General features: G+C 46.8%; 1 protein-coding gene across 4 annotated transcripts in view; it reads right to left on the reverse strand.

The window, feature by feature from the left end:
• Positions 1 to 21,506, reverse strand: part of AP1B1 (adaptor related protein complex 1 subunit beta 1) — a 392,478-nt gene that overhangs the window by 258,986 nt on the left and 111,986 nt on the right. For all 4 annotated transcript variants that reach the window (XM_029571861.1, XM_029571859.1, XM_029571858.1 and 1 more), the window contains exons 7-8: positions 19,444 to 19,665; positions 7,892 to 8,012 (exon numbers count right to left, since the gene is read on the reverse strand). In XM_029571861.1, the coding sequence (XP_029427721.1) occupies positions 7,892 to 8,012; positions 19,444 to 19,665 (343 nt within the window). The remainder of the gene's footprint in view (positions 1 to 7,891; positions 8,013 to 19,443; positions 19,666 to 21,506) is intronic.

Consider the following 21,506-nt stretch of genomic DNA (forward strand, 5'->3'; position numbering starts at 1 on the left):
GACCGGTGTACCTCAAGGGTCTGCCCTATCTGCAACCCTCTTCAACATTTATCTTCTCCCTCTATGCCACCTCATCTCAAGCCTCGGAATTTCTTACTATATATACGCCGATGACATCCAGTTCATCATCCCAATCTCCAACACACTAGAAGAAGCTCTCGCCACTGCAGCAAACCACCTAACCTCAATTAGTAACACGCTAAACAATCTGAAACTATGCCTAAACATGTCTAAAATGGAATGCATCCTCATAGGAATAAATCTCACCGATCTTACCGTCAACACACTCTCCCTAACAATTGACAACATTAACATCCCGATAAAAAAATGAGACAAAGAATCTCGGCATCTGGATCGACAAAGATCTCAACCTAAAAAAGACCATCGCTACCAAAACCAAAGAAGGATTCTATAAACTGCACGTCCTGAAAAATCTCAAGCCACTTCTCCACCATCAGGAATTCCACACAGTCCTTCAATCACTAATTTTCAACAGCACTGACTACTGCAACTCGATTTTATTAGGTCTTCCCAAATCTACACTAAAACCACTCCAGCTGCTACAAAATGCCGCAGCCAGAATCCTAACAGGCAAAAAAAAGTCGGAACACATCACCCCTGTGCTAAAAAGTCTTCACTGGCTCCCAATCAAGCAACAGATCGAATTCAAGACCCTAACTATAGTGCACAACGCCTTATACAAAACAGAGAACACCACACTCAGCAACATGATACACCAACAAAGACCTCAACGTCACACCAGATCAGCAAGCAAACTATTTCTCGACATACCATCACTCCCAACAGCGAAACTCACGAGTACAAGAAACAGAGCCCTCTCAATTGCTGGCCCATTCTTATGGAACACCCTACCCCAATACCTTAGATCGATATCAGACTGCAAATCCTTCAAAAAAGAACTGAAAACCTGGTTATTTAGCCAAACTTTCAGAGACGGCGTGGGCTAAATGTTATAACCCCTCCACTAGAACTTCCCTTCCCAGATGAACTCAATAAGCTACACTACAGTTTTGTACTTTGTACCTTGTACTTTTGTTCTCTATGAACCCATTTCCCTGTGCTTTCATGCAATGCAAAGTTTAAGTTAAACACGACGCAACCCTGTTCAAGCATTTAAGTTTTGTTCTACGTTTTCTCTGTTACCAGTTCGATGTATTCTCTACTTCATTGTTCCATGTCCTGGTTTCGATGTAATAAGTTGTTCTACTGTAAACCGGGGTGAAGGCTAACTGCTAAACCTCGGTATATAAAAGCACCGAAATAAATAAATAAAATAAAGTGACAGAGGGATTTTACTTCTCCGATGAGACCCCTGAGGTATGAGACTTCTCAGGGGTCTCCACGGGGAAGGGACTGGACCACCCCTTCCCCTGCACCCAGCTCCTCACAGGAACAATAAATTCAGCGCTGCTACCTGTCAGAAACGACCCGCTCCCCTGTTAAAGTTGTTTTTTTTTTCAGTCAGAGGAATGGCGCAACTGTTAGGCTGCCTCGAGGAAGAAACGGCATCTCAGGGCAGCAGGGGGTCGTCGGGGAGAGGTTGGACCACCAACATTCACCCGTAAGGCAGCTGAAATACTGGCTGTAAGAAATAAGTAAACACTTACCCCAAAAACAGAACATAAGACGGAATGTACAAAACAGATCTGTCACTGAAAACAAAGTTCTGCCTGCAAGTCTCCAGAGAAGCTGAATACTGAGCCTTTTTTTTTTTTTTTAAACTTTATAACTATGATCCATCCAAGGAAAGAATTAGAGGAAAACAAAGAATAAAGAAAGGAAAATTAGTTTCTTACCTGATAATTTTCGTTCCTGTAGTACCACGGATCAGTCCAGACACCTGGTTTTGCCTCCACACCAGCAGATGGAGACAGAGCAAGATTTGACTGGCTCAGCCACATATAGCAGGGTGCCACCCACAGCCTCTCAGTCTTACGTAATGTCAAAGCAGAATGGAACAAACAACCAGACTACCTATGTTGAACCCAAACAAGGCCAAGTTCAAACCCCCAACTGGAACAAACTCCCAGAACCAAAGGAGTAAACGATAAATCAACAAACAGCAAGGAAAGAATGAATCCACGAGCGGACTCTCAGTTACTTCCGAGAACACACCCACACACAAACACGGGCGGGTCCCTGGACTGATCCGTGGTACTACAGGAACGAAAATTATCAGGTAAGAAACTAAATTTTCCTTTCCCTGTACGTACCCGGAGCAGTCCAAACACCTGGGATGTATCAGAGCCAACTTACCTAGGGTGGGGCCCAGAGAGTCCCGCTCGAAGAACTCCCTCACCAAAACCACCCGAAGCTGTGGCTTGAACATCCAAGCGGTAATGTCTTGCAAAAGTATGCAACGACTTCCAAGTAGCCACCCTACAAATTTATTGAGGCGACACTTGTGAAGATTCCGTCCAAGAAGCGGCCTGAGACCGCGTAGAATGAGCCCGAAGGCCCACGGGGACAGGCTGCCCCCGCAGCAAGTATGCAGAACCAATGGCCTCCTTGAGCCAGCGAGCGATCGTGGTTTTGGAAGCCGCACCTCCCCTCTTGTGACCAGTACACAAGACAAATAGATGGTCAGAAACGCGGAAGGAATTCGTAACCTCAAGATACCGAAGTAAAGCCCTGCGAACATCCAGTTTCCGTAAATCTCTCGCCCTAGGATCTGCCAGCTCCCCTTCCGGAAAGGAGGGAAGCTCAATCGACTGATTCAAGTGAAAAGCCAACACCACCTTAGGCAGAAAGGAAGGAACTGTCCGCAAAGAGACTCCTGAATCCAAGATCCGCAAGAACGGCTCCCTACATGACAGAGCTTGCAATTCCAATACTCGCCTAGCCGAAGTAATTGCGATGAGGAACACCACTTTTAGCGTAAGATCCTTTAGCGTCGCCCCTTGATAGGCTCAAAAGGAGACGAACATAAGGCCGAAAGCACCCAATTGAGGTTCCAGGACGGACAAGGGTGTAGTACCGGAGGACGTAGATGCTTAGCCCCCCAAAGAAAACGAGCGACATCCGGATGTAGCGCCAAAGACACCCCATGTACTTACCTCTAAGACAACCGAGCACCGCAACTTGGACTCGAAGGGTACTACAAGAAAGCCCTTTAGAGAGACCAGCCTGAAGAAAAGCTAGGACATCAGGCACTGAAGCTCTCATAGGATCCACACTGTGATCTCTACACCAATCCTCAAACACGGACCAGACCCGAACGTAGGCCAATGATGTAAACTGTTTCCTAGACCTTAACAGCGTGGCTACAACCGCATCAGAATACTCTTTATTCTTCAAGCGTTGCCTCTCAAAAGCCTTGCCGTGAGACAAAAGTGATCCGCTGCCTCCAAACAAACGGGGCCTTGCTGAAGAAGAGCTGTGGGACTCCCGAAAGTGAAGGGGCAGCTCGACCGCCAAGTACAGGAGATCCGCGAACCATGGATGCCGCAGCCATTCCGGTGCCACCAGGACCACTTCCGTCGGATGTAGTTCTATGCGTCGAAGCACCTTGCCGATCAGGGGCCAGGGAGGGAACACGTACAGTAACACGTTTGTGGGCCATGGAAGCACTAGCACATCAACCCCCTCGGCCCCTCTCTCCGTTGGCTGTAAAATCGCGGAGCTTTTGCGTTTTGAAACGTGGCCATCAAGTCCATTTGAGGCGTGCCCCACCTTTCACAGATGAGTTGAAAAGCTTCCTCTGCTAGCTCCCATTCCCCGGGATCTAGATGATGTCGACTGAGGAAGTCCGCCTGAACATTGTCTACCCCGGCGATGTGAGACGCCGCTATGTTGCTGAGATTCCGCTCTGCCCAGCACATCAAGCATCGCGCCTCCGTCGCCACTAGCTGACTTCTTGTCCCGCCCTGGCAATTGATGTACGCCATGGTAGTTGCATTGTCCGACAATACTCTGACCACCTTCCCCCGAATCAGCGGAAGGAAAGATTGCAGCGCCAGAGCCACCGCCCTGGTCTCCAAGCGATTGATGGATCACAGATTGTGCCCTTGACCACTGTCCCTGCACCTAACGTCCAAGACAAACCACTCCCCAGCCGAAGAGACTGGCATCCGTGGTGACCACATCCATTCGAGCATCACCAGGGACACTCCAGATGTCAAATGATCCGACACCAGCCACCAGTGAAGACTGGCTCTCGCCTGGTCCGTAAGTAGAAACGGCAGATGGAATTGTTCTGACACCGGCTTCCAGCGGGACAGCAATGCTGATTGCAAAGGACGTAGATGAGCGAAAGCCCAGGGCACAAAAGCTAGCATGGACGCCATGGAGCCCAAGACCTGCAGATAATAAAAGATAATAAAAGATAAAAGACCTGGATATTCATACAAGCCTTCCCAGACGTCAATTGATCTAATACTTCCAAGCCACCCCTAATCTCCATCTACACTATGGTCGACCTTATCTCCTATCGTTTACTTGTGTAAATTAATAACCTGTCCTTTCTCTTCCTCTAAGCCAAGTTCTTATCACCTTGTTATATGTAACTGCCTTTTCAGCACCATTGTTATTGTTATGTTTACTTTGCACCCCTGTTTTATGTGAACCAGCATGATGTGACTGCTGTCTCGAATGCCGGTATATAAAAAAAATCTAAATAAATAAATAAATAAAATAATCCCTCACTCGAGGCATCTGTAGGGACAACAAGCGTCATACTTGCCCCTGTAGCTTGACCACTCTCTCCTGTGTGAGAAACACTTTTCCCTGCCTTGTGTCGAACAGCGCTCCCAGAAACTCCAAGGACTGAGCAGGGGTCAACCGACTTTTGGCAAGATTGACCACCCATCTGAGAGAACGCAAGAGCTGTAGGACCCTGGTGACCGCCTTCTGACACAGCAGCTCGGACTTCGCCCGAATCAACCAATCATCCAAATAGGGATGCACCAGGAACCCTTCTCTCCGGAGTTGAGCCACCACCACCACCATTACCTTGGTGAACGTGCAAGGGGCGGTGGCGAGTCCAAAAGGGAGAGCTCTGAATTGATAATGCCTGCCCAGGATGCAGAACCTGAGAAACCTCTGATAAAATGGCTGAATTCCTATGTGAAGATACGCTTCCGTGAGATCCAGAGAGGCCAGGAATTCGCCTGGTCGAACTGAGGCGACAACCGACCGAATCGTCTCCATTTTGAATCGTGGAATCCGTAGACACCTGTTGACCCTCTTCAAGTCCAATATTGGTCTGAATGTTCCCTCCTTCTTGGGTACTATGAAGTAAATGGAGTATCGACCCTTGCATTGCTGCCTGGGAGGCACGGGGGTGATTGCTCCCAAGCCCTCTAGGCGTTGCAGAGTGTCCTGCACCGCTCTTCACTTTTCTGGATACTCGCAAGGTGAGACGAGAAACTTGTCTGTAGGAATCTGTACAAAATCTAAAGCGTAACCTTGACTTATCACGGTGAGGACCCACTGGTCCGAAGTTATCTTGGTCCATTCCTCGACAAAGAGCGACAGCCTGGCCCCCACATTTGGTACCGGGAGCGACACCTGCCCTGAGGAACGGACCAAACTATTTTCATTGGGAAGTCTTAGCCCCTGCTCCCGATGGAGGCCCGCTTTGCTTCCCAAATCATCTGCCACGAAAGAAATGAGACCACGACGGCTGCCACGACGAGCTTGGACGGTTGGACGATCCCGAAGACCTTGCTGGACGAGACTTCCTGTTCCCCCGGAACCGGGTCCTATTGGGAAAAAAAAGCTCCTATGCCTGTACTCCGGCAACTTAAAAGCCTTGTTTTCTCCGAGAGATTGCATCAGATCATCCAACTGTTTGCCAAACAACAATTTCCCCTTGAACGGCAGGAAGCCAAGGTGGGATGGAACAGCTCCCCATGAGGAAAGGCTGAAGAGATTAGGGCTGTTCAGCTTGGAGAAGAGACGGCTGAGGGGGGATATGATAGAGGTCTTTAAGATCATGAGAGGTCTTGAACGAGTAGATGTGACTCAGTTATTTACACTTTCGAATAATAGAAGGACTAGGGGGCATTCCATGAAGTTAGCAAGTAGCACATTTAAAACTAATCGGAGAAAATTCTCCTGAAGTATGGCCGGAATAAGCGGAGCCAGTTCATCCTTTTTAAAGAGCAGAATCACTTTCGGGTCGTCACCTTCCACCGCTGGGGTTCCTTTACTGGTACCAGGCTGAGCCGGCACCTCTCCATCCGCCTCGTCGGCCCCCCCCAGGGGTCTTGTGAGCGGATTTGTCTCATCCTGAGACGTGGACTCCGTGTCCTGAGGGACTGACATTAATGGTCGCTTATCTTTTCCGGGACCTATCCCTAGTCCGCCTCTTCCGGGACTTCGGCCGCAGCCCTAGTCCCCCAGGAGTCAACTTTTTTCCTGCCTTTTTTCTCAGGACTTTGTGCTTCAGGACTTTTTGCAGCAAAAGCACAAAGTCCAATGAAAAAGATGAGTCCGACGAAAAGGATGCCTCCTCTAGGCTATCCTCTGGTAAAGAAGAGGCAGCGCCCCCGAGACGGCCGCTGCTGTGGAGAAAGCCCGCGTGGACTCCCTAAACGGATCTAAAATGACCGCCCTGCGGCATTCTGACTAACGCGGCGCCCGAGCCCGGTCCCCCCGACCGAACTCAGACGGTCCTTCACCGCCTGGCACACAATTTGTGCAAATTCCGTCGCGCGATACACCGACCCCCTCGGCATCAGCACCCTCCGCCAGCTAACCCCTGCAAATTAAAATGAAAAACACAGCGAAAACAGGTCGAGCCAAGTAGCAGAGAGCCGGCGCGCAGAGCCCAAAATAAACTTTTTTTTTTTTTACTTGCCATCCCTGTCCCTGGTACTGGACTCCTGTTCCAGTATTTATTTATTTATTTAAGGGTTTTTATATACCGCAGTACGTAAAGAAATACATCACCGCGGTTTACATTTAACAATAACTTAGCAACAGGCTTTACATTGACATTATTAATAGGTATTACATATACTAAAATCGATATAACAGTTTTGACGGAAAACAGGCTGGACAGACTGTGGACCATCCAATAATGTATAACATGCAATTAAAATATTGATGTAATTATTAAACCTTAACAAACCAACACAAAAACTAAATAGTATCTAATACAATACAGTAGGGGTGAGTGAACCGGGCTCCCCAGTGTCACCCCCGATGCTGCTAACCAGAGAGGCCGGGTCCTCGACTCTTAGCAGCGGCCTCGACCAGGGGGAATGGTCCCCTCAGAACTTTCTACCCCCCACCCCCCGGGAGACTCCTACGACAAGGGACTGTCTTCTTCTTTCTCTATTGAATTCTTTTTTTTTTTTATACTCAGATTTCTAACAACCACCAAACAATAAAACTTTCTTCCCTGGGGATCCCAGAGGCTGTGGCTTTTGCACCTGTGCCATCTGCTGGAGACGGAGTAAGACTGAGAGGCTGCGGGTGGCACCCTGCTGCGGGTGGCACCCTGCTATATGTGGCTGAGCCAGTCAAATCTTTCTCTGTCTCCATCTGCTGGTGCGGAGGCAAAACCCAGGTGTCTGGACTGATCCGGGTACGTACAGGGAAATTCTGTAAACTATCCTCTAAATGAACTGGGGAACCGAAGGTGCAACTGCCATCTGCTGGAGTCAGAGAAATACTGAAGGTTTACAGAGGGTGCACCAGTTATGAGGGACCGCCCTCTCAGTTTTTGCTCTGACTCCCTGCTGGAAGGGGGGGTGAAAAACAACCCACGGTCTGGATTGATCCTGGTACGTATAGGGAACCTGAGTGATATTGATCTGGGACAGCAGGAGAATCACGGCAATTCTTTCCATATACGTGTGCAAGGGCAGTGAGTGTTGATGGGGAGGTACTGTGGAATGCAAAGCTAGTGGAAGTGACTAACCTGAGCAATGTTGGCCTGCGAAGCTAGGCGAATCATGATATCCAGTTTCTCCAGCTTCACATAGATTGGGTCATTGTATTTCACAAAGAAAACTTTCATCTCATGCTTCAGGATCTCAGGTCTGTAAGGAAAGACAGACTGATAAGACACGGGCATATATGGACACAAGTACACACACAAAAGGAAAAGGCATCACTCCACATGGCTCAATAAATATCCCCCTGCTTGGAGAACGTGCGCGCGAGAGAGAGCGCGCGACCACCTCTAATTCTACAGGTGGCCCATGGAAAAGTAGCCTGCCTCCAATGGACTGGTATTGGAGGCGGGCTACTTTTTCATAGGCCATCCCTGTATAAAAGGCACACTCTTTTCCAAGCTCTGTTTAGAAATATTCACTTTCAGGCGTGGTCTCTAAATGCAACCTGCCAGGGCCGATGCTTCCATTAGGAAAACCAGGTGGTTGCAGAAAGCGTCAAAATTTGGGGGTTGCAAAATCCTGCCAACATAAGGCCCAAAGAGGTGCTGTTGTAGAGCCAATGGCAAAAAAGGCAGCACTGTGCTGGAGCTGCCACCAATAGTTAAGCTGGAGGAAGCAAGTGCATGACCAAAGGTTCGCCAATAGCACCAAATACTCTTGCACCAGCTCTGCGACCAGCTCCTCCCTCAGAGGAAAATTAGTTCTTACCTGATAATTTTCGTTCCTGTAATACCATGGATCAGTCCAGACCATGGGTTAAGCCCCCGTTCCAGCAGGTGGAGACAGTTCAGAATTCTGAGGCTGCCCATATAAGGACAGAAAATACCCCGGAACCCTCAGTATAACTATTGTCAAAGCAGAAAGGTATAAGATCAAGCAAGAACCAGAATAAGTAATAAATATAATAAAAATATCCAAATAACCCAACAATTGGGACAAAAGAACTGTGTAACTAAGCGCTCTTGTACAACTACCCCCGATCATCAAAAGATGCTTCCGGTGCCTTAACAGTGAACTTCAAAAAACATATGATGCAGGAGATCAAGAAAAAGACAAAAATTCCTATAAGAAGGAAAAAACGAGCGGATAAGAGAAGAACGGGCGGGTGTCTGGACTGATCCGTGGTACTACAGGAACGAAAATCATCATGTAAGAACTAATTTTCCTTTCCCTGTACGTACCCGGATCAGTCCAGACCATGAGATGTCCCAAAGCTTCCCTACAAAGGGTGGGATCCAGACAATCCCGCTCGAAGAACCTGACGACCAAAGGAACCAAAAACTGGAGCCTGAACGTCGAGTCGGTAAGGACGAGCAAAGGTATGAAGAGATTTCCAAGTTGCCGCCCTACAAATCTCCTGAGACAACACAGATTGAGACTCCGCCCAAGAAGTCGGCTGAGAACGCAAAGAATGGGCTTTCAGACCTTCAGGAACTGGCCTGCCCTTGCAAATGTAGGCTGAGGAAATCGCCTCCTTCAGCCAGCGAGCAATAGTAAGAACATAAGAAAATGCCATACTGGGTCAGACCAAGAGTCCATCAAGCCCAGCATCCTGTTTCCAACAGTGGCCAATCCAGGCCATAAGAACCTGGCAATTACCCAAAAACTAAGTCTATTCCATGTTACCATTGCTAATGGCAGTGGCTATTCTCTAAGTGAACTTAATAGCAGGTAATGGACTTCTCCTCCAAGAACTTATCCAATCCTTTTTTAAACACAGCTATACTAACTGCACTAACCACATCCTCTGGCAACAAATTCCAGAGTTTAATTGTGCGTTGAGTAAAAAAGAACTTTCTCCGATTAGTTTTAAATGTGCCCCATGCTAACTTCATGGAGTGCCCCCTAGTCTTTCTACTATCCGAAAGAGTAAATAACCGATTCACATCTACCCATTCTAGACCTCTCATGATTTTAAACACCTCTATCATATCCCCCCTCAGTCGTCTCTTCTCCAAGCTGAAAAGTCCTAACCTCTTTAGTCTTTCCTCATAGGGGAGCTGTTCCATTCCCCTTATTTTGGTAGCCCTTCTCTGTACCTTCTCCATCGCAATTATATCTTTTTTGAGATGCGGCGACCAGAATTGTACACAGTATTCAAGGTGCGATCTCACCATGGAGCGATACAGAGGCATTATGACATTTTCCGTTTTATTCACCATTCCCTTTCTAATAATTCCCAACATTCTGTTTGCTTTTTTGACTGCCGCAGCACACTGTACCGACGATTTCAATGTGTTATCCACTATGACACCTAGATCTCTTTCTTGGGTTATAGCACCTAATATGGAACCCAACATTGTGTAATTATAGCATGGGTTATTTTTCCCTATATGCATCACCTTGCACTTATCCACATTAAATTTCATCTGCCATTTGGATGCCCAATTTTCCAGTCTCACAAGGTCTTCCTGCAATTTATCACAATCTGCTTGTGATTTAACTACTCTGAACAATTTTGTGACATCTTCAAATTTGATTCTCTCACTCGTCGTATTTCTTTCCAGATCATTTATAAATATATTGAAAAGTAAGGGTCCCAATACAGATCCCTGAGGCACTCCACTGTCCACTCCCTTCCACTGAGAAAATTGCCCATTTAATCCTACTCTGTTTCCTGTCTTTTAACCAGTTTGCAATCCACGAAAGGACATCGCCACCTATCCCATGACTTTTTACTTTTCCTAGAAGCCTCTCATGAGGAACTTTGTCAAACGCCTTCTGAAAATCCAAGTATACTATATCTACCGGTTCACCTTTATCCACATGTTTATTAACTCCTTCAAAAAAGTGAAGCAGATTTGTGAGGCAAGACTTGCCCTGGGTAAAGCCATGCTGACTTTGTTCCATTAAACCATGTCTTTCTATATGTTCTGTGATTTTGATGTTTAGAAAACTTTCCACTATTTTTCCTGGCACTGAAGTCAGGCTAACCGGTCTGTAGTTTCCCGGATCGCCCCTGGAGCCCTTTTTAAATATTGGGGCTACATTTGCTATCCTCCAGTCTTCAGGTACAAAGGATGATTTTAATGATAAGTTACAAATTTTTACTAATAGGTCTGAAATTTCATTTTTTAGTTCCTTCAGAACTCTGGGGTGTATACCATCCGGTCCAGGTGATTTACTACTCTTCTGTCAATCAGGCCTACCACATCTTCTAGGTTCACCGTGATTTGATTCAGTCCATCTGAATCATTGCCCATGAAAACCTTCTCTATTACGGGTACCTCCCCAACATCCTCTTCAGTAAACACCGAAGCAAAGAAATCATTTAATCTTTCCGCGATGGCCTTATCTTCTCTAAGTGCCCCTTTAACCCCTCGCTCATCTAACGGAAGTCTCCCTCACAGGCTTTCTGCTTCGGATATATTTTAAAAAGTTTTTACTGTGAGTTTTTGCCTCTACAGCCAACTTCTTTTCAAATTCTCTCTTAGCCTGTCTTATCAATGTCTTACATTTAACTTGCCAATGTTTATGCTTTATCCTATTTTCTTCTGTTGGATCCTTCTTCCAATTTTTGAATGAAGATCTTTTGGCTAAAATAGCTTCTTTCACCTCCCCTTTTAACCATGCCGGTAATCGTTTTGCCTTCTTTCCACCTTTCTTAATGTGTGGAATACATCTGGACTGTGCTTCTAGAATGGTATTTTTTTAACAATGACCACGCCTCTTGGACATTTTTTACTTTTGTAGCTGCTCCTTTCAGTTTTTTCTAACAATTGTTCTCATTTTATCAAAGTTTCCCTTTTGAAAGTTTAGCACGAGAGCCTTGGATTTGCACACTGTTCCTTTTCCTGTCATTAAATCAAATTTGATCATATTATGATCACTATTGCCAAGCGGCCCCACCACCGTTACCTCTCTCACCAAGTCCTGTGCTCCACTGATAATTAGATCTAAAAATGCTCCCTCTCTCGTCGGTTCCTGAACCAATTGCTCCATAAAGCTATTATTTATTCCATCCAGGAACGTTATCTCTCTAGCGTGTCCCGATGATACATTTACCCAGTCAATATTGGGGTAATTGAAGTCTCCCATTATTACTGCACTACCAATTTGGTTAGCTTCCCTAATTTCTCTTAGCATTTCACTGTCCGTCTCACCATCTTGACCAGGTGGACGGTAGTATTCCCCTATCACTATAGTCTTCCCCGACACACAAGGGATTTCTACCCATAAAGATTCAATTTTGTATTTAGTCTCATGCAGGATGTTTATCCCATTTGACTCTATGCCATCCCGGACATAAAGTGCCACACCTCCTCCCGAGTGCTCCTCTCTGTCATTGCGATATAATTTGTACCCCGGTATAGCACTGTCCCATTGGTTATCCTCTTTCCACCATGTCTCAGATGCCAATTAAGTCTATGTCATCATTTACTGCTATACATTCTAATTCTCCCATCTTACTTCTTAGACTTCTGGCATTAGCATACAAACATTTCAAAGTTTGTTTTTTGTTTGTATTTTTATTCTGCTTTTTAATTGATAGGGATAAGTTAGAATTTTTTAGCTCAGGTGAGTTTTTAGTTACAGGCACTTGGACTACTTTTCTAATTATTGGAACCTCACTGTCGGGATGCCCTACTTCTATTGCATCATTAGTAGCCTTTAAAGATACCTCTCTCCGAACTATGCGCTGCTGAGCGACTGTCGGCTTTCCCCTTTGTTCTAGTTTAAAAGCTGCTCTCTCTCCTTTTTAAAGGTTAGCGCCAGCAGTCTGGTTCCACCCTGGTTAAGGTGCAGCCCATCCCTTTGGAAGAGACTCCCCCTTCCCCAAAAGGTTCCCCAGTTCCTAACAAAACTGAATCCCTCTTCCTTGCACCATCGTCTCATCCACGCATTGAGGCTCCGGAGCTCTGCCTGCCTCTGGTGACCTGCGCGTGGAACAGGGAGCATTTCAGAGAATGCTACCCTGGAGGTTCTGGATTTAAGCTTTCTACCTAAGAGCCTAAATTTGGCTTCCAGAACCTCCTTCCCACATTTTCCTATGTCGTTGGTGCTTGCTTACCTTTGTTGGGTCCACTCCATAGGACCTTTGTTGGGTCCACTCCATAGGACAAACAAATGATCAGAGAGATGAAAGTCATTGGTAACTTCAAGATAGTGCAACAAGATCCTTTTGAGATCGAGACGACGGAGATAGTTACCACCGGAGGCAGGGATCTCCTCCGGTGAAAAAGCGGGATGTTCAACAGACTGATTAATATAAAAAGATGAAACAACCTTAGGTAAAAAGGAAGGAACGGTCTTTAGAGAGACACCGGAATCCGAAAAACGGAGAAAGGGATCCCTACAGGATAGAGCTTGGAGCTCAGAAATTCTCCTGGCAGAAGAGATAACAACCAGAAAAACAAACAGTCTTAAGAGTCAAGTCCTTAAGAGTGGCACGACGAAGAGGTTCGAACGGAGCCGAACAAAGAGCACGAAGCACCACGTTTAAATTCCACGAAGGACAAATAGACCGAATAGGCGGGTTCAGATGTTTAGCACCTCTTAGAAAACGAACAACATCAGGATGAGAGGCGACCGGACGACCCTCGATGGTGCCTAAAAGTGAACCAAGAGCAGAAACTTGAACACGCAGAGAGCTCACCAAGAGACCTTTAGAAAGGCCACGCTGAAGAAAAGAAAGTAATACCGCCACAGATGGCGAACGAGCCGAAACGCCCAACTCTTCACATACATCCTCAAAAACCTTCCAAACCCTAACATAAGTAATGGAAGTTGATTGCTTACGAGCCCTGAGAAGGGTGGCAATAACCTCATCTTTATATCCTCTGTGTCTCAAACGACACCTTTCAAAAGCCATGCCGCTAGACAGAAGTGATCCGCCTGATCGGAAAATATGGGACCTTGGCGCTGAAGATGGGGTAGATGACCGAGACGGAGAGGACCGTCCGAGAGATTCACCAGGTCCGCGAACCATGGTCTCCGAGGCCACTCTGGAGCCACGAGAATGACCGGACCGCAATGGAGCTCTATTCTCCGAAGGACTTTTCCCACTAACAGCCACGGAGGGAACACATAGAGAAGAACATCGGAGGGCCAGGGAAGAACTAGCGCGTCCACCCCTTCTGAACAATGCTCCCTCATGGCTACGCTAGCCTTTGCGTTGGCTAGCGTAGCCATGAGGTCTAGGTGAGGGGGACCCCACCTGCGCACAATTAGATCCATCGCGACGTTCGATAACTCCCACTCGCCGGGATCGATATGCTGACGACTGAGAAAGTCGGCTTGAACATTCTCCCTCCCCACTATGTGGGAAGCCGCCAGACGATCCAAGTGTCTCTCTGCCCAAAGAAAAAGCTTGCTGGTCTCTAACGCCATCAGACGGCTCTGAGTTCCACCCTGTCAGTTTATGTAAGCTACAGTGGTGGAATTGTCTGATAGTACTGGGACAGCTTTGTGACAAATCAGAGGAAGAAAAAAACTTGAGGGCCAGACGAACAGCTCGGGCTTCTAAGCGATTGATGTGCCATCAGGATTGAGAAGGGGACCATAACCCTTGAGTGGTTTGAGACTGACAGACAGCCCCCCAGCCGGAGAGGCTGGCGTCCGTCGTTACTATGACCCAAGAGGGAGTCAAAAGAGGCATTCCCTTGAGAAGGTGAGCTGGGGAAAACCACCATTGTATGCTGGCGATGGTAGATGTGGAAAGAGGAAGAATCTCCTGATAGTCCTCGGATATTGGCTTCCAACGGGACACCAAAGCTGTTTGTAAAGGACGCATATGAGCAAACGCCCAAGGAACGAGATCGATTGTGGAAGCCATGATTCCTAGAACCTGGAGGTAATCCCACGCCGTGGGAAGCGGGAGAGTGATGAAAATTTTCAACTGATTGATCAAGTTGAGTGTTCGTGAGTCCGAAAGAAAAACTTTCCTGACTCGAGTCTTGAAAAGGGCGCCCAGGAATTCTAGTTGTTGAGAGGGTCGAAGAGTGCTTTTGGAGAAATTGACTATCCAGCCGAGAGACGTGAGAAGGGCTAAAACCCTGTCTACTGCAAGGGAGCAGAGAGCGGCGTACTTGGCCCTTATCAACCAGTCGTCCAGGTAAGGATGGACCAGAATTCCTTCCCGGCGAAGAGCTGCTGCGACGACCACCATGATCTTGGTAAAGATGCGGGGAGCAGTGGCGAGACCGAACTGGAGAGCCCGAAACTGGAAGTGCTGACCTAGAATCTGAAAACAAAGGAATTTCTGATGATCTTGACGAATGGGAATGTGGAAGTAAGCCTCCTTCAGGTCCAGAGAAGCGAGGAATTCCCCGGGACGAACCGCCGCTATCACCGTCCGCAGGGTTTCCATCTTGAAACGGGGAACCCTGAGGGCCTGATTTACCCTTTTGAGATCCAGAATGGGACGGAACGAATCGTCCTTTTTGGGAACAACGAAGTAAATTGAATATTGGCCGGTGCCCCTTTCGTGAACTGGAACGATTGCCCCCAATTCCTGAAGATTGAGCAAGGTGTGGCAAACCGCAGGCCGCTTGAAACAGCCGCAAGGGGAAATGATGTAGAGATCAGACAGGTGTCTGGCAAAATCTAATGCGTAGCCGTGCTCTATCACGTCGAGAACCCAGAGGTCGGAAGTGATCTTGGCCCACTTCTAGAGAAACATGGAAAGACGCCCACCTAAGTTTCGTGCGGAGGAATGGACCGGCCGCATTTCACTGTGGGGTAGACTTAGAAGTGGACTGCTGATGGCCGTCTCGGAAACCACGGCGTCCACGAAAGGAATGGGACCAAGACTGGGACCTGGATACTCCTCTCCCCTGGGAAAAGAACCACGGGCTCTGCTGACATAATGGCGATTGCCCCTGAAGCGAGAACAAGACGGGACAAAAGACTTTGACTGTTTGGGACGGTCCTCTGGCAGCTTATGGACCTTGTTTTCACCCAAGGACTTAATAAGCTGCTCCAGGTCCTCACCAAAAAGCAACTTGCCCTTAAAAGGAAGATTGCCCAACCGAGCCTTAGAGGAAGCATCAGCAGACCAATTGCGCAACCAGAGAAGACGTCTGGCAGAAACCGCTGACACCATAGCTTTAGCTTGGACCCGAAGCAAATCATACAGAGCATCCGCCCCATAAGCAATAGCACCCTCCAAACGTTCAGCTTGCTCAGCCTGTGCAGACGGGAGGTCCTGGGTGCTGAGTAACTGCTGCATCCACCTAAGGCTTGCCCGCTGCATAAGACTGCTGCAAATTGTTGCTCGGATACCAAGAGCCAAAACTTCAAAAATGCGCTTTAAATAAAATTCAAGCTTACGGTCTTGAATGTCCCGTAAAGCAGTCGAACCCACCACTGGGATGGTAGTGCGCTTTGTCACAGCTGTGACAGATGAATCCACCTTGGGAATTTTTAAAATGTCCAAGCAGTCCTCAGGGAGAGTGTATAGCTTATCCATAGCTCTCCCAACACGAAGTCCAGACTCAGGAGACTCCCATTCCCTGAGGAGGAGCAAGCGGTGTATGGGATGAAAAGGAAAGGAACACGGTAAGGCCCTAAGTCCCGCCAGGACCGGGTCCGCGTTTGGAGTCATAGCTATAGCGACAGAATCCTCTGAGGGAGGGTCAATTCCCAGTTCTTGAAGAACGAAGGGAATAAGAGGCTCCAATTCTTCCCGCCTAAATAAACGCAGAACACGCGGATCATCACCCTCTAGGGGAGGGGGAGTAGAATCCTCATCATCCCCAAAATCGCGAGGGTCCACCGGAGGGGGGGTCCGCGGCGGGAGGGGGGGGGCCCCAGGACCACGCGAACCCTAACGGGGCCCTGAGGGTCCAAAACTTCCTCCGAGGAAGGCCTAGGTGGAATTGGAGGGGAGGGAACAATAGGAGGGGGGTCCATATCCCTTTGCAGACTGGCCAGATATGAATCATACATTAAAAGTACAAAATCCGACGAAAAACGGGCCCGGGCCGAATTTTTTTTGCAGGGTGGGGTTTGAAAAGGCGAGGGGGGGTCAGAGCCAGCACCCCGAGAGCGAACCGGGCTCAAATCGGGCGCAAAAAGCGAAAAATTCGAGTCCCCTGCATCCGGAGAAGCAGGGAGAAAAAAATCCAAGATGGCCACCTCAGCCGCGTGATCCTGCGACGAAAAAGGCTTGGCAGCACGGCAGGGAGTCCTTCCCCGAGGCTTAATTGCTGGCAATTCAAGAGAGGGACCTTCACCCCCCGAAAGGCACCGAGAACAAACCCCTTCACGGGAGAGCCGGGAGGCAGACTCTCCACAAGCAGTGCAGCACAATGGCCGCGGCATGAGAGCAGGAACCGCGATGTAATTATTTATTTATTTATTTATTTAAAGTCTTTTTTATACCGAAGTATAGCAAAAAATGCCTTCACTCCGGTTTACAGAATAACAACTTGATACATACAACGAGTTTGATTAAGCAAAACAGCTGAGCTGGGAGCCCCAGAGGAGTTAGGCGGGAGATTGAACCCCGCTCTCTCCTCAAATAATAAAACTGCTGCCTTAAAGTTAAATTTAGTAAATATTCTCTATTAGTTTTTTAAAAGAACTGTATGAAAAATAAAGCTCTGTGGAAAAAGTGACAGAAAAAAGTTTTAGTTCCTCACAGAGACAGGGAAATGAAATTCATCCCTGAAAGGCACATCCGAGGAATAGACCACTCGGGGCACGGCAGCAGTGGGGAGAGGGACTGGTACCACCAGTATCACCCACACAGGTCACCGGGAAGGGAACCTAGGCTGATAATAATCAAGGGGCAAAGCCCCCCTAGGAACCCCAAGAGCGAGGGAGACAGACGTGTCTGCCCTAAACACAGTCAGTGAGAAAAGTTCTCAAAACCAAATTTTTTTTTTTTATTTTTTTTTTTATTAATAAGAAGTAGACAAAAAAGGTACTTGCGTGAGCTTGCCCCAAAAAAAGAGGAGACAGAGAGGGCAAGCTAAACAGGGAAGCGAGAGAGTGAGATGTTCCAGCTGCTGGAGACAGTTGAATACTGAGGGTTCCGGGGTAGGTTCTGTCCTTATATGGGCAGCCTCAGAATTCTGAACTGTCTCCACCTGCTGGAACGGGGGGGGGGGGGGGGGGGGGGGAGGGGGGGGGGGGGGGCTTAACCCATGGTCTGGACTGATCCGGGTACGTACAGGGAATCAGACTGATGCACTGCTGAGGGGCACCTTCCGCTATCTGTTTCCCAGAAACAGATAAGCAAAGCAGGAGAGACGCAACTATACTAAGAAATGACATGGTACATAACCCCTGCTTCCATACATGTTTTTGGAGAGTGCAGCAAAAATAATGGCGCACTCTGATACAGAAGTTCTTAACTGGGGAAGGGAGCCCCCAACTGAAGCCAGTGCCAGTATTAGAACTTAAAGCAACATTGCCAGCCTCTGTACACTATGGGGTGAATTTTAAAAGAGTTGATCACATTAAAAGGCTCATATACATGAATAACTGGGCCAAGAGCAAGGCCAATTACACACATACATGAGCAACCCAACATGCAGGGTCAAAGGGGCGGAGTCACAGCATGTCAGGGGTGGGACCAACATTTATGCAAATAAATCCATATTTTAAATCCGGCAGCTGCAATGCACAGCAGAAAAAAAAAACAAAAAACCTCCTTTCGTTTTAGGACAAAAACTATTGGGCGAGGGGGGTCTGAGTAAACACATGGGAGTACAGGGTGAAGAACCAGAAGGGTCTGGATGACTGATGGACTAAGTGTAAAACTGGGAATGTCCTTCATGTGCACGTTTTTAAATTTGCTTTCCTGCGCGTGTTAAAGCCGACAAATTTCTAAGGAAGATATGCAAATTACGTTTGCTCAAGTAAATGCTTAAAATTAGGAGCACACATACACTTGGTAGGTGCATTTTAAATCACATGTGCGCAACTGTACGCACGATTTAAAATTCCTGAGTATGTGCACTCGCGTGCACATGTACGTGGTCATTTTAAAGGTAACATCATTGCTTTTAACAGTCACATTCTAATAAAATTCTGTGCAAAAATCTACTTCTTGCATTTTATTTCCTTTTATCTCCACCCCTCTCCACCAAACACAAATGGTAGGATTTTCATACACAGAGTTTACTGCGCGGTCTATCATAGTGATGTAAATAACAAGATGTACTTATATATTTGGTCCTCTATCTCAGCAAGAGCTTAGTGCTGGTGATCTCTCTGGTACTGAGATGTGTATATGGGGATAATAAAGAAAGTCACATGGAGGCATTTTAGTGCTACAATAGCAGAAAACATAAGGACAAACTGTAAACTAAATAAGGACTTTAACAATTTTGGAATTTTGTAATTCTATTTCATTGCTTGATACCAGCTCTTGCATAGTGCAGAATCTTGTGGAGGCCAATTTCAGGCACTAAAATATTCTGATTAGCAGAAAGAAAAAGGACTTGGGTAGATAGACAAAAGAAGAACCATGCCAATGGGTTTAAAAGACCGCTGTAAGGGAAAAAACATTGAAAGAAGCAAAATTAAGTGGAAAGCAACTCTCTGGAAGGGGTGGGGGGGAAAAAGTGAAGAGAGGGAGGAAAGCTTTTCCCCTGAAAAGTATGGGGTGATGAGATCTGCTCACCTTTTCTGCACAATGAGGTTGATGTTCCGTAGGGCCACATACTGCAGCTCGGGCTCAGCTGACAGCAGAGTAACCAGGGGCGGTGCCAGCTTCTTCAGCAGCGTGCCATAGTAGTCCAGGTCCTTGGACAGCATCTCCATAAACTTCATCAGCACCTTAACAGCCGATAGCACTACAGCAGAGTTGGCGTGGGAGAGCCGTGGTGTGACCCGCTCACAAATGCTGAAGGAATAGAGAGAAGCGCAGAGCATCAGATGAACAGAAGGAACTGGTGCTGAGACTAACAGGATGTGGGCCTGGTTTGAATAGGATGGAATGGAATTGGGCCCCACTGTGGGCACAACTCGGCCAATGAAAGTCATCTCTGTAGGCACAAAAGTGATGTTGAAAGCAGTGTCAGAGGAGCCCTCCAACCTCTGGGCCAGCAAAGGGACTGAGAGCTTGGAAAGGTGGCAACATAGAAATGTTGTAAAGTTTATAAGGCAAATTCCCCAACATACTTAATGAAGACTAAGGAACAACAGAAACAAAACTACACTGAACCTTTGAGTTACTGTAGATGCAAGAAATGGTACATTTTTTTTTAATATCTTTATTTGTTTTTATATACCAATATTCAATTTTACATATCACATCAGTTTACAGTGAACTGAGTGGAGCTGGAAACCTCAATGCTTCCTTTGTCTATTACAGAAAATAGACAAAGGAAACATTTAGGAAGGGAATCCGAGAAACGAATACTTGCTTCTATGTCTCCTTTCGTCCTAATTTCAAAGTTAAGCTTTTTGGGGCTCTTATCTATTATCTTTGTCTAACGCAGTCAAGTTATCACATGGTGTTCCCCAAGGCTCTTCCCTCTCCCCAACGCTTTTTAATATTTACGTATTACCTCTATGCCAACTTCTTGCAGATCTTGGACTTACACACTATGTATACGCGGACGATGTCCAGATACTCCTACCGATCACTGACTCTGTAACAAATGCCCTTAAATTATGGGAAGAATGCCTATCCTCAATCAATAGCCTTCTCACCAACCTTAACCTCGCCCTTAATTCCTCGAAAACTGAATTACTCTTCATCTCTCCTGCCCGCCACCCTCCCTCTTCTCCTCTCCCGACTCACCCTTTCTCACAACATGTTAGAGACCTAGGTGTCACCTTGGATGAACACCTCAATCTCCAAAAACGCATATCCAATATTACAAGAGACTGCTTTTATAAATTACACATTTTGAAGAAATTAAGACCCCTTTTACACCATAATTATTTCCAAACTGTCCTCCAATCCACATTGTTTTCAAAAATCGACTATTGCAATACCCTACTTCTAGGATTGCCTGCGTCCACCACCAGACCTCTGCAGATGCTGCAAAATGCAGCAGCTAGAATTCTTACCAATTCCCGGAGATCAGACCATATTACTCCAATCCTCAGAGACCTCCACTGGCTTCCTATCCCAGCTAGAATCCTTCATAAAAGCCTAACTATCATCCACAAAACCCTACACAACAAAGAGATCCACTGGCTTAATGACTCTCTCCAGTTTCATATCCCCAACAGACCTACTAGATCCGCCTACCTAGGGACTCTAACCGCCCCCTCATACAAATCTACCCAGCTCACTTCCACACGAGAACATGCTCTCTCCATCATGGAACTCGATGCCTCCAGACCTACGCTTGGAGCACTGTTCAAATACCTTTAAAAAAAAGTTTAAAACCTGGTTGTTCAAACAAGCATTCATTTAACCCCATCCTAGTCTCTGTCCTCATCCCCCAGGTACCTTAACCCTATCTATGTAACCCTTACCACCTAACTTCCTATAACCATCTCTGGTAATCCATAACTATTACCCATTGTCAATACAATTTGCCGCAGAAACTACTGCTTTGACTGTCATACAGTCAAAGCAGTAGTTTGACTGTATGACAGTCTGACAGTCTGACAGTCAGTTTAAGTTTGCTGTATCCTCCTGCTATTATACTCACTTGGTCCCTTAGACTGTTCCTCATTCTCTCCCCGTTCCTTACGAATCCCTGTTAATTGAAACTTTATCCTTCC

Source organism: Rhinatrema bivittatum, chromosome 11 (genome assembly GCF_901001135.1).
Source record: "Rhinatrema bivittatum chromosome 11, aRhiBiv1.1, whole genome shotgun sequence".
Classification (NCBI taxonomy): domain Eukaryota; kingdom Metazoa; phylum Chordata; class Amphibia; order Gymnophiona; family Rhinatrematidae; genus Rhinatrema; species Rhinatrema bivittatum.